At 46.4% G+C, this 18,484-nt stretch overlaps 1 protein-coding gene across 2 annotated transcripts in view; it reads right to left on the reverse strand.

Moving 5' to 3' along the window:
• Positions 1-1,363, reverse strand: part of SLC27A6 (solute carrier family 27 member 6) — a 65,567-nt gene extending 64,204 nt beyond the window's left edge. Inside the window, exon 1 of one of the 2 annotated variants that reach the window (XM_006131870.5) lies at positions 314-1,363. In XM_006131870.5, coding sequence (XP_006131932.1) covers positions 314-794 — 481 coding nt within the window. In that variant the 5' untranslated portion in view covers positions 795-1,363. The remainder of the gene's footprint in view (positions 1-313) is intronic. The other variant, XM_006131869.5, reaches the window with a different exon arrangement.
• Positions 1,364-18,484: the final 17,121 nt, after the last annotated feature.

Consider the following 18,484-nt stretch of genomic DNA (forward strand, 5'->3'; position numbering starts at 1 on the left):
ACAAAGTAAACTAATCCTGACTACTGAATCTGAAATACATCTATTACAGACCATACTTTTCATGTTATCTATTATAAGTTTGCAGGGGAACTCCTCCACTGTATGCCACACAACTTTTTAAGAATGCAAGCTGCTTGTGTTAAGAACAACATCCTCATAAGTTTACAGCACCAGGGGGACCAGTTCATGATTGGATGCTTGCTATAAATATTACAGCATCTGGCAAAACCAGGTCTCCAATGAAAGAAGGTGGAGGTGAAATAAAGTATAGAAGGTTAAAAGCATGAGCGTACACATTAGGGATATAACATACCTGCTCCCACAACTAGCATCTTGGGCTCACAGCTACTGATACAGTGCAGAAGGGACTTGGCGTGGATGTTGATGTTGAGGAATGCCACCACACAGCCCAGCTTGACCGCTCCAAACCACACGTGGATGAAGTCGGGTTCATTGCTCATCAGCAGGGCAACGGTATCCCCTTTTTTCAGAGCCCCCTCTTGCAGCAAGACGTGAGCTACCCTGTTACTTCTCCTGTCCACATCCTGGTAAGTGTGCACATTCCCCTCGTAAAGGATGAACGGCTTGCGGGGCTGCCTTTCCGCTTCTTTCACAAACCGGTCCAGCACCGTGAAAATCTTCCCGCGCAGCCTGTAGCTTTCCAGGGTCAGCCCATGGATTACCACTTTCAGCAGGTAGTTCAGGTCGAGCCAGAAGTAGGGGAAGAGGAATTTCTGGACGAGGTGCAGGAAGACTATCCCGGCTGCGGCGCCCGTTACCCAGGAGGATAACATCGGAGCCCAGAAGCTGCACAGCAGCGCCTGTTGCAAGCGCCTCGCGCACCCGGCAGGTGCTTTTAACGGCTCCCCGAGGCCGGGAGAGTCCGAAAGGCCCCCGGGAACTCCAGCAGCTGAGGGAACGCGGGCGCGTCACAAAGGCTCAGAACAACGCCACAGGTGGAAGATGGGGGCAGGGGCTCCCACCTCACCCGCAGGGCCCACAGGGCAGCGCGACTCACGAACGGCTGCCCCTGCGCGCCGCCGAGCGGAGGGAGCCGACACCCCAGGCAGCGCGAGGCGAGCTTCCCCCGCCGCACTTCCAAGCCCAGGCGAGCAGAGGCGGCGAGAGGCAGCGAGGGGAAAGCGCCGCGAGCCTGCACGGAGCAGAGCAGCACCAGGGGCCCCCGCGTGCACCAGCCAGAGCACAGGGAGTGCGGACCCCAAGTGCCCCGGGTTAGACCAAGCTTTGCCTCCTGCCCCCCCGGCACTCACTGATTAGAGGGCTACGGTCAGGCAGGCGCTGGGCGGGGAGTCTCTGTGCCTGGAGTCCCGCGCTGCGCCCCTGGCTCCTTGCATAATAAGGCAAAACTGAAGCCGCCCCTTTCTGCCGCTTTCACTCCGCCCTTGCCCTGCTCTGGAAGCAGCGCTGGGGGACTGGGCTTCTCTGTAGCAAAGGAAAGGGAGCCGCCTTCTTCCGTCCCTGCTCGGGAGCTAGCGGGGCATCCGGGCACGCGGCTTGGCCCCGGACAAAGCCAAGCTGGAGCTGGGGAGCAGAACAGGGACTACTCAGGCCCCTTGGCGGAGCCGCTACCTACAGTTCTCAAGTGGATAGAGGTGACCAGTGTTCCCCTTTGTGTCCCAGTTTACTAGGAAACTTCTAGGTTTAGCTCTTTCCTGGGACATATGGTCACAGTGCTGCTGCCCCCTCATCGGCTGCGGCCCCCAAGCCCACGGTCGCTTCCACTATCCTAGGCTGTGAGACATGCTGTACATCACATTTCCTCCTTTAAAACAACAGAGGCCACAGGGAGCCAACGTCCTATGTATAAACAAGGAGAAGTCCTGTGGGACTTTATAGACTAACAGATTTATTGGTGCATAAGCTTTCCTGGGCAAAGATCCACTTCGTCAGATGCAACAGCATATGTGATGATCTCAGCTTTACAAGTATGTTTCTGGCCCTCCTGGTTGTGGAGAGGAAGCTTGAAAATGTGACCCAAGTGCACTACAAGGTAAATAAAAATAACCGAGAGTGTATTTTTAAATACTCCTATTATCTTGGGTGTTTGTTGCCAGCCTCAACAAATATAGCCTCAACTCCTCCCTGTATCTAGGGTTGCCAGATGGTTTAAGCAAAAATACCGAACCCCCCCCCCCAAAAAACCACGGGGGGGCGGGGGAAGGGAGGAAGACCAAGGTTGTGGAGCAAAAAAGGGGGGAAGACCAAGGTTGTGAAGCAAAAAAAAAAAAATGGACCCTGAAAGTTATTAAGCAATAAATAAATAAATTAAATTAAATAAAACAGCATTAAAACAGCATGGCCCCTTTACGTGCGAGATCAGAGAGGTTGAGCACTCAGATCCAGGGAAGGCATTTCTTTCCCTTGCTTCAGGTCTTTTTGCTGGTGGCCATCTTGTTTTCTTGATCGAGCCCCTCACTCCCCCCCCCCCCAGTTGCCAAGTGGGGCCTAGTTGCCAAGTGTGTCTTAGGGTTGCCAGGTGTCTGGTATTTTCACCTCCTGGCAGAGGAAAAAACAGAAAATACCAGCCGTTTCAGGTGTCCGGTATTTTCTAATTTTTTTTACTGGACAGGAAGCGAAAACACCGGATTGTCTGGGTCAATACCGGACACCTGGCAACCCTACCTGTATCTCAGCCCTGTTCCTTCAAACATGGCAGTTCCTCCTCCATCCCATTCCAACACCTCAGTGCAGTAACTTGCCTCCTGTAAGCCTCTCAACCCAGAGGTTCACTCTAACCCCTGGATGCTCCAACCTTTATCTGAGATGTATCTCTCAAGCAAGAACCCCCATTTAGTCTCCAAACAGAGAAAGGTAATTTTCCACCCTCTTCCCATCCCACTTCCTCCCTAGATTAGCAGAGGTAGCAAATGCCCCCTATTCTCACAGCAAAGGGAGGGGAAAATGCACCAGGTCACTTTACTCTTATAGACTCCTTAGGGAAGCAAAGTGGTTGCCTTAGCTCCTCTTGGTGTGGTGTTGGGGGAGGCTGTTGGCTGACTTGCTCTTTGGGAGTTGAAGGGGAGGTCACTGATGTTCCCCTCTTCTATGGGAAATGAAGATCTTTATGGCCCATGGTGTAGGCTGACCTCCTGGTAATAGTAATCAATCATATAAATATGTTAATTATAAGAATTGTATGTTTATTTGATAATGTTAAATGATATTCCTGGGCTATTAATGTAAAACAAAATGGAGTGTGTATACCACAAGACTATTCAACTTTGGAAGCCCTGGGGCCCCCAGAAATACAGCACATGCCGAGAGCCGCAACTTAAGTGTAGTTGCCTATATATGCAAATATACGCAAATAGCTCCTTTCACACTGACGGTCATGAATACAAAGAGTAAGGCAAGACTACACGACATGCAAGCCCTATTTACGTCAGTTCTGTTGATATTAATAAAATGCAATATTTATTAATTTCCACCAAGATGACAGCACTTTTAATAAGCAATGACAGTGCAGGAATTTAACTACTAAAACGCATATCAAAATAGACCATTATATTAACTACTTTTTTGTTTTGGCTTCACAATTTTAACATATCAAACAAAAACTGCCAATATGGTACTGGAATTTATTGGAGTACAATCAATGTGAAGATTGTGTCTGCACATCAGGCTTGTATTCTGTTGTAACAGCATGGAGACAGTCGGTTGGATGTCTGTCAGTAAGAGAAGTGCACAGTTTTGACTTGATTATCCCCATGGAGAAGAATGAACTTTCACAGACATATGTAGACCCAAAGAAGTTAGCACTTTTTTGGGCACATTTCAGGGTACATGTCTTCATGGTCATCCAAAATGTTTCAGTGTCCTCTTCCTTATATCTAGATTTTAGAATACTATTGTTTTGCAGCTCTATCATCTCTTCTTCAAATATGGTCCTCTCAACACCAAATCTCACTGCTGAAGGTGAAACTGCCTTTATCGCAACTGAAAATGGATTTTCATTAAATTCAATAACTGTCTTCAGGGATTTGATATCTAGAAAACTAGAACAAAATTTAGTTTTCAGCTCTGATATGTACTCTGTTAAAAAAAATCAGGCAAAAAAGATGCATGTTCACTCAGCTGTGTCACTTGCGAGTTGGGGATGCGAAAGTGAGTTAAGTCTTTCTCATGAAGCTGATCTGCAGAAAAGGCCAATTTTCTTTCAAATGCTGAAACATCACACATCAGAGAAGCAGGGTTTTTTCTTGCCTTGAATTTTAAGATTCCATGCATTTAAGTTGCGTGTCATATCAGTGATAAAACCACATTTAGCAAAAATGTCTCATAGTCAAAACATACAGTGTTTCAGACTCCTCAGCTAAAGCTTGAAATTGTCTACTTTTCAAGGCATTTGCAACAATGAAGCTGACAATTTTTGTGACACTATCCATTGTGCTCTTGATAACTCTTCAGTTTGCTGCATTAACTGTTCTTGGTGCAGAATGCAATGATATGAAAAGAAATCTGAAAACTGTGGATTTTTCTTCAGCAAAGAAATTAGCTCCTTCTCTTTTCCAACCATGGAGGGAGTGCCATCAGTTGTTACCAAAATAAGCTTTTTCAAATCAATGCATTTTCCTGGTCCTTCAAAAAATCCTATCAGTGCAGAATTAATATGCTTTCCCCTAGTTTGAGTAGCCCTGGTATACTGAGTGATCTCAGAGCAGAGAGGGGCTCTCCTCCTCAGAGTGGTAAATAAGAATGGGCATAAACCAGAATTCCTGCCTTTTTCCATTTACCTCATAACTGGTCTCTGCTGGGGGGATGGGAGCAGGAGGAGAATCATGTGGTAAAAAGCACCTCAGGGGTTTCCCGCCTTGGAGGCTTTATGAGTCCGGACACAACCCAGAAGGGGTGCTGTCCACCTCAGTGGAAGTGTTTGTGTGGGTCATTAGCTCTCTCCTGAAACCACCGAGGGATCTGATCCATCTGCAAACCAGTCAGAAGAAGAGAAGAGGACATCCCATCTACTGCCTACCATCCGCACTAGTGTCATCTGCCTGCAGTCCTCTCTAGGGTTCCTGTACCATCTGCGAGGGACTCCTCAGCATTCCTCCCTGCAGGCTCTCAATCAGCCCACAGGTTGCAGGACCTGGGCAACACACCTCTTGCTCAGCCACTCCAGTCCAGAGGAGTAAAATAACCATTTGTATTTGGAGTATAACTTACCATTTATTTTCATGCAGTCCAGTTGGGACTAGGGATGTTAAATTGTGAGTAATTGACTAATCGAATAGCTGATGCATTTTGCATTAATTATTCAATTAGTTGATAGGGTGCCTCCACCTTTGAAGTGTAACAACTGCCCATCTATTGGCCTCGTCCCACCCGACACAGCAAGCGTGGAGGGGGCAGGGGGCGCCTGGCCCTCCCTGCGCCCAGGACCCCACCACTGGGTTCCCATTCTGCACACAGGAAGGCATCTGAGGCATTGGTGCTCACCTGGGGGAGGAGGGGCAACAGCTGTTACTACACTTCAAAGGTGACTCTTCCACTGACCCTGGGCCCCGTGCAGCACTGCCACTTTGAAATGCCAGGGGGAGCCTGATGTCAGGCTCCTCACGGCATTTCGAAGCAGCAGTGCCCTGTGAAGCCTGGGATCAGTTAGGGATTCCTCAGCTGATCTCAGGTGCCACACGGTGCTGCCGCTTTGAAACGCTGACTGTTTTGCTCCCTGCCAGTGCGGGTTCCCACTGTCTCTCTCCATTTGAAATGTATAGGAGCTACCTCAGTTCTTGTACATTTCAAAGGCAGAGAGGTTTCCTCTCTTCCTTTGAAATATACAAGAGCCACGGGCAGCTCCTGTATATTTCAGAGGGAGAGAGGCAGAGGGAACCAGAGTAGTCAGTGGAAGTTCCATCAACTACTCCATTAGCTGATTAATTGAAATTTAACATCTCTAGATGGGAGGACACTGAGGAAGTGGATGGTAAGGAGCATGTGAGTGTAGATATGTTAGCAGGGCATGGTTCAGAGATGTACCACTTAGCTATATTTTGGGCTGACTCAAGTGTTGTCTATGGCTGGAGGCAGGGAGGGGAGTTGTGGGGCAGAGACCATTGAAGGTTTGTACTAGATGAAGCAGGAAACTGCAGGAAGAGAAGGGATAATCTTATGGTTAGGACAGATGAATGTCTTCCTGCAGACTTCGATTCTTCCTTCCTGCTGCCAACATTAAATTCCTGTGAGATATTGGCCAGTATGGATTCCCGTAAGAATGGGAATCCTTGTTTTTTTAGTGAACATGAATGTTTAATTTATCTTTTTAGATGCATTATAAATTGATTGAGTGCTGATTTAATATAAATAATAGCCCATGTTAAAATGAATTCTTAAAGTAGATACAGAAGTCTATAGTGTTGGGACTTTTCTGTACGAAGAATCTAAACACACTAGGCTGCTTCTAGACTGGCATGATTTTCCGCAAATGCTTTTAACGGAAAAGTTTTTCCGTTAAAAGCATTTGCGGAAAATAGCGTCTAGATTGGCACGGACGCTTTTGCGCAAAAGCACTTTTTGCAGAAAAGCGTCCGTGCCAATCTAGATGCGGTTTTGCGCAAGAAAGCCCCGATTGCCATTTTTACTATCAGGGATTTTTTGCGCAAAACAGTTTTTAGCTGTCTACACTGGCCTTCTTGTGCAAATACATTTGCGCAAGAGGGCTTTTTCCTGAATGGGAGCATCATAGTATTTGCGCAAGAACACTGACAATCTTACGTTAGATCATCAGTGTTCTTGCGCAGATTCAAGCAGCCAGTGTAGACAGCTGGCAAGTTTTTCCACAAAAGTGGCCGCTTTTGCGGAAAAACTTGCCAGTCTAGACGCAGCTACTAGAGTCGAGTTTGTCATAGCTAACTGTTACGTAAATAGACATGCAGATTTGTGTATCTGCTTCCTTTACATACGACACCGTTATAGATACTCTACAGTTTTTAACTCTTTCAAATTAAATGTTGAGGATGCTGCTATAAAGGTGTGGAAAGTGAACTGCAAAAAATTATGTTCAAAATAAAATACTTAATTAAGGGCTTATTATCTCAGGGGTTTAAATACGATTAAGTTGAGTTAGTCTCATTTGAAAACACTTGTGTACACGACAGACCATCATAATACACTAAATCTTGTCAACTAGAGTGTCTGTGCTAAATGAGGCTAACAGAGTGGGCTATAAGTGCCTGATACTTAGTTTTTCATGTCAGTAGGGTGTTGAATGTAGTGGCCCATCCAGTTCATGTCTGTTCACATCTTGATTTGCAAATAAAGGCAAGTTCCACACTTTCACTCTCAAGCTGGTTTTTTAAATTGCTTTGTTTTTTAAGAGTATATCCATTTTTAGGTCCATATTAATGAGCGCCTGGGCAAGTCAAACCATTCCCCAACAGGTTTCTGTGTATTACCATTTCAAATATCTAATTTGTGTCCATTAATCCTTTACAGTCCACTCTATTAGCTTTATTTAGCATGGACACTCTAATAGGGATGTGAAGGACTAGTCAACTATCTGATAAGCAAATGCTTATTGGATAGTCAACAGGATAGTCGACTAGTCACTTCCTCCCCCTGGCTGCCTTTATCAAACTGTGCTGTGTAGACGTATGACTGATAAAGATAAGGCATTTCTACTAAAAGCAGCAGAGGGGAACAGAGAAGGAGTTAGCATTTTGGCACTATTTAGGCAGGGCCTTTTTAGTTATTGGAAGTTTAGTAAAATCCTTGTATGTAGGAGTTTTCTGAACATTCATAAAGCTGATATGTTTCACCAATGAAAGATTTTATTTCTTTGGGCATGAATAACTAAAACTTTAAACTTTTCTTTTGAGATGGTAGATGAAGTGAGGAAGGAAGTGATTTGCAAATAACAAAAGGGAAACTATTTCAAAATTCTTACATTGCACATAGGCAGCATGGTGTTTTGTATTAAGGATTCTGCTCTCACTTATATCTCTATAAAACAGGAGCCCACGGATGTAACTGAGAATTTGATCCTATGTTTCAAACAACTATTGAAGTGTTTTGTTCCAGTTACATATGTGTGCATAAGGAACTAGGAAAGGGGAGCATTACAAAGAAATATAACCATATTTTTTCACTATGTTTATCGATGTCTTTGATCTCCTGAGTATGGGAAAACATGAATTAATTCTAAAACAACGGGCCACATTGACTTCATTATACTGCAGTAATCTGGATTTGCAAAGGTGTAAATTAGTCAAAATTAACCTCAAATTTATGTTAGGCCAAATAGTTCCTTGAAAGGCACATGCTTCACATATATTGCAGGATCAGAGTTAATCCCATATTTAAAAACCCACATACAAATTCTGCATGAGCATGTGGACAGGTATCATTGCTATGTGAACAATAGTGTTGAAGTCAATTACAGATGAGTGCACAACCCATGGTGCAGCATCAGCAACGTTGCATCTTTCAATTGACACTGTATATGAACACTAGAAGAATTGTAGAGGCTGAAAAAGAAAAGGTTTATCATGATGACCAGCAGCAAGCAACTGCTCCCACATCTAGCTTGGCATTATCAACTAGTGGCTATGGGCCTCATTCCAGTAACTAGAAAATAAATGAAGTAATTTCTTATGAAACATAAAATTAAATATTTTGTTTTGACACAAGTACAGGCAGTCCCTGGGTTACGTACAAGATAGGGACTGTAGGTTTGTTCTTAAGTTGAATCTGTATGTAAGTCGGAACTGGCGTCCAGATTCAGCTGCTGCTGAAACTGACCGCCAGTTCTGACTTACATACAGAATCAACTTAAGAACCCCAAGCGTCCCCAAGTCAGCTGCTGCTGAAACTGATCAGCAGCTGATTCCAGGAAGCCCGGGGCAGAGCAACTCTGCCTCGGGCTTCCTGTAGTCAGCGCTGGTCAGTTTCAGCAGCGGCTAAATCAGGACGCCTGGGGCAGAGCAGCTGGGGTGCTGCTGGGTTGCTCCAGTAGCGCCGCTCCTCGGCACTACTGGACCAACCCAGCAGCACCCCATCTGCTCTGCCCCAGGCGTCCTGATTCAGCCGCTACTGAAACTGACCAGCAGCGGCTGAATCAGGACCAGAGCAGCTGGGGTGCTGCTGGGTTGGACCAGTAGCGCCCAGAGTGGCGCTGCGGGACCAACCTGCAGCACCCCAGCTGCTCTGCCACAGGCGTCTGGAGAAAAGCCTAGTCTGCTGGGGGGGGGGGCGTACTAGCAAAGCCACAGGGGGGAGCTCGGGCAGCCCAGGCGCCCCTGGGCTGCCCGAGCCCCTCCGCGGCTTTGCTCTGCGTCTTCCTGGTCTGCAGACCAGGGAGACGCAGAGAAAGCCCCAGAGTACAGGGGCGGCAGGACCGCGAGGTCCCGCAGTCCGTGTACTCTGGGGCAGCCCCGTTCGTTACTGCGGATCTGACGTAAGTCGGATCCGCGTAAGTCGGGGACTGCCTGTAACAAAAACAATAGAGACCATATTTACACTTTTGCATACATAAAGATGTGAAAGTTTTTATCATGTGCATCAAGCCCAGAGACATAAACTTTAATTTCAAGCATAAACTGTAACAACTCTTCAATTTCATGTGTCAGTACTAATGATAAAATATTTTGGTTGTTATGACAAGAAAATAGACAATTTTGTTTTGTGCCTCAAAGGAAGAGATATTTGTAAGATACCAAATGGCTACTGAAAACTTTGCAGTATTATTTTTCTTTTTATTTGATTTCATATTAAATACATATTTAAAATCATGCATCTTGTTTTAGTATTCTTTCTAATGATATGGTATTTGTTAGTAACTTGGGTGCCACAGTGGCATGCATCTGAACAAGCATATATGACCTCAAATATTGGTGTACAAGACAAAACATACTCTGCTCATGGATGGAAAATGTTAGAGGGAACACTGCTGTACAGGATGTTGTACAACTACAGACCATGGAATCCAGAGTTTGTGGAATCTGTTGCTTGCTGTCTTCTCTCAATTCTCCCACCCCCTGAGGATGACCAGCAAGACTTAGGCTGTGTCTACAGTACAGGCTTTTTTCGAAAAAAGTGAACTTTTTTTGAAAAAACTTCACCTGTGTCTAGACTGCCGCTGCGTCTTTCGAAATTAAATCAAAAGAACACGGCGGTTTTTTCGACAGCGGTAAACCTCATTTTACGAGGAAGAACACCTTTTTCAAAAGAGATCTTTCAAAAAAAGGCATGCGTGGACGCGGGGGAGCTTTTTTTTCAAAAAAAAGAGGCCTCCAGGAAAAAGCCCTAGTGGACACTCCTTGCCAGACCTTTCACCTCTATTGTTCCTGTCAGTAGCCATCTTTTAAGGCACAGGCAGCCAGGAGAAGCATTGTTGCAGGAAGTCCGCTCCAAGCACAACCCTGACCACTTGGCTTTTCCTGGTAGGCCCACTCAGAAGCCATGTCATAAGCACAAGTACCCCGAGGCCCCCCTGGCCCTTCCAGGAACATCCTAGGACCATCCTAGGACCAAGCTAGGGCACCAAATGCCACAGGCACCATCATGGTCTGGCTCTGAGATCAAAACCCTCTTGGAGCTCTGGTCCAAGGAGGAGTCTCTGCAGGCCCTGCAGTCCAGGAGGAGAAAAGCGGACATTTATGCCCGAATGGCCAATGGCCTTACTAACAAAGGCCACCACTCCCGCACACTAGATCAAGTGAGAACAAAGGTCAAGGAGCTGTGTCAGGGTATGTCAGAGCCCGTGAGTGCAGCTCCCGCTCTGGGGAAGCACCACAGTACTGCGCATATTATGAGGACCTGGACCGGATCCTGGGAGGAGGGGTGGAGCCCCTGTCACCAGAAAAGGTAGTGGAGTCTGTGTGTTATGCTTAACCAAAGCACGAGATCTTTTATAGGGGAAAAGGCAGTACGCTGCATTTATTGAGAATATAACAGATGCATATGCTTTTCAATCACTCACACACACAAACACCATGCATACACAGTCCTGCCAGACAATGTCATAGTTAGTCCAGAGTCTGTATCAATCTAGTGCCAGCTAGATCGAACACAGAGGGGGAGCAGTGCCTTTGTCGGTCGATTGATCTGATGCTCCTCTGGAGTTGGTGGCAAGACAAACCCAAAGTTCCATAGCAAAGCACTCTGCTTTTATAATCCTTTTCTCTGTTGAAATCAATGGATTCCGCTCTGTCAGCCTGTGACCGGAATGTTATCTTGTTGATGTCAGTCGTTCCCAAATATCTCTTGAAGGCTCATCCTGTAATCAATTGTCTTTTGGGAGTGCTAGGTTCGCTTCAAGGCTCGTCAATCTGCCAATAGTCCAATCACTCCTTATTATAGGCACACATCTTTGACGCCAGGTAGTCTGGTCTTCGCCCACACTCAACCTCCTTCTTCGGCCATCTGGTTCTGAGCAATAACTTTTGCACATTATCTCGACACATTCATACCCTTTTCACACACATAAGCAATGTTACAAGAGCTCTCAAGGTTATGCGGCAGAACATCAACATCTGCATTGGCAAAGCAAAGAGGCATTGTAAATCAAGCAATTTAGGCCTCAGCCTTCAACATCCCTTTAATCTCATTAACATAGACACAATACCAAACTATCTTTTTACTCACTACACTTTAAAACAAGGAAATATAAAAAGTAAATACTTAACTATAAGATTTAACCTACTACAATATTAAATATGTATTAACATATACCTTCTAGTGCTATATTATTGCTACATTATTAAACTACATTACTATATTACTAAACCTAAAATACAAATATAAAAAGAATAAAACTTTCAGTTCCAACATGGGATGGAGAGACCTGTGCAGCATGGCCGCAGCTCCAGGATGACATCCTGAAGACCAGCAGCTCCAAGATGAGGAGAATTCCAGGAGCAGTGACCCTCACCCAGGAGCTGGTCCCCCAGATGCAGGAGGCCTTCCAGACATCTTTGGACACCGGGAAGAGAACATCAGGTGAGTGTTGTGAGGTCGCAACACACACTGGGCAGGGGAGGTGGGAGCAAAGAGGATGGAGCGCTGGGCAGTCACACACCAGTAGGTACCGTTCATTTGGACCAGCTCTGCATGCCTTAATTTCTTGGTTACAGCCACCTCGAACCTAGACAGATTCATTAAAGCATTATGTGGGCATGTACATAGAATTTCTCTGTCAGAGTGGGTGCAACATTCACTAGGGTACAGTGCCTTTCCAGCGACTTTGGAGTATGCCACACCTTCTATTTCAGTAACATGACCTCGCCTCCAAACTGGCAGGGAGATCACCATTCTCACTAGTGAACATGAGGGATGCCCAGTGGTGCTAGAAGTTTAAAGATTACGCTATGGCCCATCCATATCTGCCTTGGGTTCTCATGGATTCTCTGTTTCCCCATTCCCACGGGGAGGTATTGAGGAGCCGGGTGAACTCGGCCATCCAGAAGATCTGTTACAGTACCCTGGGTGGAGGATACTGAATTCGACAGATCCTTCAAGCTATTCAAATTAATCATTTAGCCTGGCTGGTATCTAGACCTCCCCGGGCGTTGAATATTACTGCATCTGCCAGCCTTTATTCAATATGGTCCCCTTCCTCGGCTTGTTGTGCTATGACATATGTGTTGCTGACAGAGTTTCCAGTGCTAAACCAGCCTGCGATAGTATCTGCTAAGCCCCACCTTTGCTGAATTAGGTGTTCACCAGTTTGGTTCATTAGTCTGGTAAGATTGGCACATTGCTGACCTACACCCTCTAGGGCAATATAGGACTGGTAACAATGGTCCTATCGTCACTAATCCTGGTTCTGGGACAGGGATCTGCTCAGGGTAGAACATGCAGTCAGGTGGCTCAACCTTGTCCCTGAGAACTTGGTTTGTCATTCTCAGCTGAGGGCACTTCAGCATGGGCCATTGCTTCCCAAAGATTTGCTATGCTTCCAGGACGACCTCTGTCTATGCTTTAAGTAGGAAGCCCCATTTGGAGTCAGCAGGTCCAACTTCCCTGGGCACTATGCCGGTGTAATTAAAGTATGACTTGATCTCGGTGTTTGGTTTCTTAACTACGAGATGTCACTCAAATTCTAATACAAAGGATTGTGTGGGTTTTTGTTTTGTTTTGTTTGTTTTTTGTTTTCAATGCCACTGTTATTACAGTATGCAAAATAGTTGTGTTTAAATGAGGGGTAGCTCAGTGCCTTGTATCCTTCTTGGCTGTCAGTACTTAGCTGTCCCCTTTAGAGGTAACTTGGACACTGGTTGCCTTGATTGCACATGCCATTTCCCTCAGTGGACCACAGCATGGCTTAAGAATGTCTTTCATTATTAATGGGGAACTCATGCAATTCCATGATTCTCTCCAGGTATTCTTGAGGTCTTCTAAGGCTTTGGGCACCTGGCACCAGCGGGTGACTGGGCAGTCAGCTGTTATTAAAATGGTGAGGTTACTAGTTTCCCTATTGATGTGAGCATCTGTATATGATTTATCCAAATTTTCTGATGTCCCACTTGCCTGTGTTTCACTTGCAGATTTATTATTACCTCTGGCCAACTTATTTCACGGTTAGTGTGTAAATTCTGCAAAGGCTAAATATTTCATTAGTGTGGCAATTAAAGCAAAGCAAACCTGGTGGAAGGGGATTGGTAACCCATTCCTAGTCCTTTTTACATGGCACACTCCTTGCTCTCTTCATTAGGCTCCATAGGGGTAGCAGGAGCTGCAGCAGCAGGAACAGCCTCATGGTTACCTTTTAGTTCCTTTTCTTGTTCACCTGTGGAAACATTGTTAGCATTCACCTAGCTTAAACAATTACCAAACTATTATCCTTCCACTAAGTTGTAGAGTTGCTGCTTGATTGAGTCCAATCCTTTTCCTTTCCTTTTGCTGAACAGTTTTTTCCTAGCTCAAGCTTCAGCTTTGCTTAGAATGTTCTTTCATAAAAAAAATATACAACGTTGCAATACATGTGCCACAAAACAAGACAAACTTAGAACACAAAACACAACTTATGTCATGACAGTAGAACCATAGTTTTTTCTTCAGTTGCTCTTCAGCTGGTACCAGCACTTTCTGATGTTCTGAAAGATAAAAAAACATTTTCCTACCCCCATGGGGATGGCACATTATATCTCTTGTAGTCCTTTTTACTTTTGACTTCTTTATTAACCTGCTGTTACCCAATAATTACATATCCTTTTGTAAACCAACTTCTGAGGCATTGGGTAAATTACTTCACTACTCAATTATTAAATTAAAGGTGGTATACCTTCTGATTCCTTTATTTGGGTAAATCCAAATGTTCGTTTTTGCAGTCAGCTAATAATTTTTTTTAACTCCTTAGTACAGGGTTTTTCATAACAGCCAGACTGCAGCAGTATCTTTGAGTGAGATTAGGGTTTGTAAATGTTTTGCCAATTTGCTTTCAAGTTCTGCATAATCTAATATATAAAGGAGAATGTTTGTATGTTTGTGCACTAATAACTTGGGCACTATAAGAGCTACTGCAACCAAACTTTGCATGGGGTAACCTTTCTTCCAGGAGAAGGCTTTAGGATACTGTTGGCAGTGCGGGGAGAAGCAGCTTCCCGGGGAAGCGGCAGGGACAGTCACTCACTAAGGTCAGCAACAGGAGTGCGAGGGGAGGGGTGGCGCTCCGAGCGGCAGCTGCCCCACTCGCCTCTACCAGGCCGTTCCACTGCACAGGTGTGTCCGGGATGGGGGGAGCCCCCTTCCCCTCCCTCCAGTGATGTCACTCGGCCCGGGCCCCTCCCCTCCGGTGGTGGCCAGGGGTTGCTGAGCAGCGGGCTGGAGCTTGTGGCCACCGCTAGGGGGCGGTTGTGGGCACAGAGGGGTGAGCCCAGCGGGGAGGCAGCGGTGGTGGTGCTGGGATAGGCTCAGGGTCTGGTGCAGCTTCCTGGTCGCGTGGCAGAGAGCCCAGCAGCTGCTCACCGTAGCCCGCAGGAGAGGGGAGCCTCCAGCGCAGCCCCATGGTGTGGCAGGTAGCAGGGCGAAAGTTTCGAGGTGGGCGGTGGGGTCATTGACACCCACGGCACCTGCAGCATCGGGCACTAGCTGGGCTGCCCCGCCTACCCTAGGTCCTGTTCTCACCCCCTCCCGCCTGCCCCTCACACAGGGAACCCCCGGCAGGACCCAACTGTCCGCCCTGAGCAATGCCGGGTACCTCCAGCTAGTATAAGCATAAGCTAGAGTATAATCAGACTATAGGCCATGCCTAAACCTTTGCGATATTTGCTCCAAAACATAGTTCATGCCTTCTCCTCTTTATGAGGAGTTTATTTCTGAATCTTGTGCCAATGTGCCAGTTTGTTTTTACTAGACATTTTTAGTATTATATGTTATATCCTTTTAAGACCCTTAAAGGATCTTAAAGGGAGGGAAGAATTGGGCACCAGTCTTAGTTCCCTTTTGGCTTGCCCCTCATATGTGGTTGCAATGCAGTGGATTCCATTTTATCTTTTAAATTTGCCAGTGCCACCTTTTTCTATTTCTCCCCCCACTCTTTAGGCATTGTAAAAGTGCTTGCAGTTTGTTGTTTAACAGCAGGAGACATTGCTTTATTGCTTTCTAGGTTTTTAACACCCTTTTCCAATTTCTCATTTTCCTGTTTTACTTGTATGAGCAAATCATATGTCTGGACAGCCTGTGTTGCTTTTTCTGTTTTTCTAATTATTATTATTATTTATTATGATTATTATTTATTAATGCCTCATTTTTCAGCTTTAAGGTAGTATTTTCCTGCTCCTTTAATTTGAGGGTGTCCAGCATCACTATTACTGCTTTGTCCGTTTTATTGCCTTCCTGATTATTTTACCATTTGACCAACTTTTCCTTTCCTTTGGCTGCAGCATACTGTGTCCTTAAAATTGCCGCCCCCAGGGTTTGTGAACTTGTACTCAAAATATTTCTGAGGGTGGACTTTTGTCTTCCCTCTTGGATGTCGTGGCGTCTAATTGCCCTGACTGACAACGTACGTCTCTGCCTTGGATCTCGTGTTGTCTTGTCCCACGGATCAGTTGTCAGCCTTTTGGGGATATACGTCTTCCCTTCTGTATACATCTTTGTTTCCCGGTTTTGGGATGTGTGTCTCCCCCTTGGATGCCATGCCCTTAAGTTCATGGCCTTGGTTCAGCCTTAATTGTGGATGTACATCTCCCCCTACTGTATACAGCTTGTACCGCGGTCTTAGTGCACACAATGCCAGCCTTAATTAGGGATTTGTACTATTTGAAGGTGTATATGTCATATGCCTTTTGAAGGACTTCCATCAGGACTTGCAATGTTACGTACAATGAGGAAGTGGGACCACCAATTCGCACTGCCTGCCACCTTGCGTACCCATCCAATCCTGGACTTAACATACAGCTCAGTTGCTCCCTGGTGGTTTGTCCAGTCCCTCTGTAACACACCCCTTATCTTAAACAGTACACAACCCTCTTGTACTTGTCCCTCTTTTTTAAGGGTACCCTTCGGCCTGACCCTTATGCTTGACCAACACACATCCAGGTTTCTCTTTGATTAAATTTGGAACAGAACCAGGATGTATCTGAAGGGAAAGAGAGACTTCCATCCCTAGCCTAATGAGGTGGTAAAGTAAACATACTCACCCCGGTTGGATGTCAGTTTCTGACCCTGTTCAGCTCATAAGCCTGGATCCTGGCTGAGCCCCCAAACTGTTGGAACAGATTCTGGACACCGTGTATGAAGCAAGCAGAAGAGTTTATTAACACACAGTGCTGGTGGAGTGTCACTTTGCTTGTTAGGCTTCACGAACACTGCCAGACAACAGGTTACAACTAATTATATAGGCTGCTTAATGGGTGGATGAAGTGATGGTGGGGGGAGGGGAATCCCGGACTCCTGGATAGGTGCTAATCATGAGGCAAAAGGAGAGCAATAATCTAAAGGTTACATACTGTTTTCCGCCCATAGCTTACAGAATAACTTATATCAAATTAAACAAGTATTTAAACAAAGCAGACCTCAATTATCAATTATGTGTTAAGTGGCGATGTGTCTGTCAGCTTCAGGAGGGTATCTCTGCTCGGATGTGATCCATTGGTGATGCATCTGGCGATTAAAGCAGAAACAGTAAGCATTTGTTCCTAGCACCATTGAATGTGTTATGTCCTGTCTCTCACCTGTTGTCTGGATCGTTAGCTCTATGAGGACCTTCCTCCAATGGGCTAGGTGGGGGTGGGTGAGGATGGGGGTCGGGGTACTGTGTCTGTGTGCCAGTTCCAGACTTCAAATTTAGAATAGGGGTTCTTAACAAAATATCATAGCCTGCCTCAGAAATTTTTACCCTACAAAAATCAGACCTGTCTCTCAATGTATTTGTCCACAAAGTGGGGCAAGGATGGGATGGGGGGCAAGGTACTGAGGGAAAGGAGCAAGCCCCCATTTGGAAGGCCCTGGGGAAAGTCACTGGGCTCCTTGGGAAAATCTCTCCCTGAGGGCCTCCTGAATGCGCAATCCTGACTGGTGGGTTTGGTGGATGGCAGCTGTCCAGGGCTGCTCAAACTGCCTCCCCTCCACATCACCCTGTGTCCCCCACCCTGGGAGGATGGCCTTCCCTTTCCTCTCCACGAGCTTGTGCAGCACACAACAGGCGGCAACCACCTCAGGGATGTTGCATTCCCCAATGTCCAGGCGAGTGAGCAGGCACCTAAACCTCCCGTTCAGACACTCAAAGGCGTATTCCACCTGCAAGCAATCCCAGTTCAGGTGGGACTTAAATTGTTCCCTGCTCGCATCCAGGTGGCCAGTGTACAGATTCATGAGCCTGGGCATAAGGGGATAGGCTGCGTTGGCCATGATGCACATAGGCATTGCACTTCCCCAACTGCAAAGTTGCGCTATGGAAAAAATGTCCCAGCCTGCAGTACAGGTATGAGTTCTGGAAGATGTGGGCATCATGTGCCTGGCCTGACCACCTGACACAAATGTTCGTTAACTGTCCATGGTGGTTGACCAGGGCTTGCAGCACCATGGAAAAGTAGCCCTTCCTCTTAATGTACTGGGCTGCTTGATGGGGTGGTGCGCGGATCAGGATGTGAGTCCCATTGAGCGCTCCACCGCAGTTCAAGAATCCTAGCCCTGCAGATCTGGCCAGGATGGTATCCAGGTCTCCGAGGTGGACAGTCCCCCTGCACTAGGGCAAGGTGAGGCCAGGAGGGCTTCTGCCACTCCCACCCCATCCGCAACTCCTTCTGCCCTTTCCTGATGGTAGATGGCCCCAAGAGTAGACCTCTCTACTCCAAACTGGTGTCCCACAGAGCGGTAGCTGTCAGGGGTGGCCAGCTTCCACAAGGCAATAGCGACCGCTTGTCCAGGGGGACGGCGGGCTGCAAGTGGGTGTCCTGGCATTGTAGGGCAGAGGCAAGCCAGGTACACAGCTCCTGGAACGTGGACTTCCGCATACAGAAGTTTCGGAGCCAAGCCTGGTCGTCCCACCACTCCATAACAAGACAGTCCCACCAGTCTGAACTGG

Source organism: Pelodiscus sinensis, chromosome 6 (assembly GCF_052426305.1).
Source record: "Pelodiscus sinensis isolate ZL-2025 chromosome 6, ASM5242630v1, whole genome shotgun sequence".
Taxonomy (NCBI): domain Eukaryota; kingdom Metazoa; phylum Chordata; order Testudines; family Trionychidae; genus Pelodiscus; species Pelodiscus sinensis.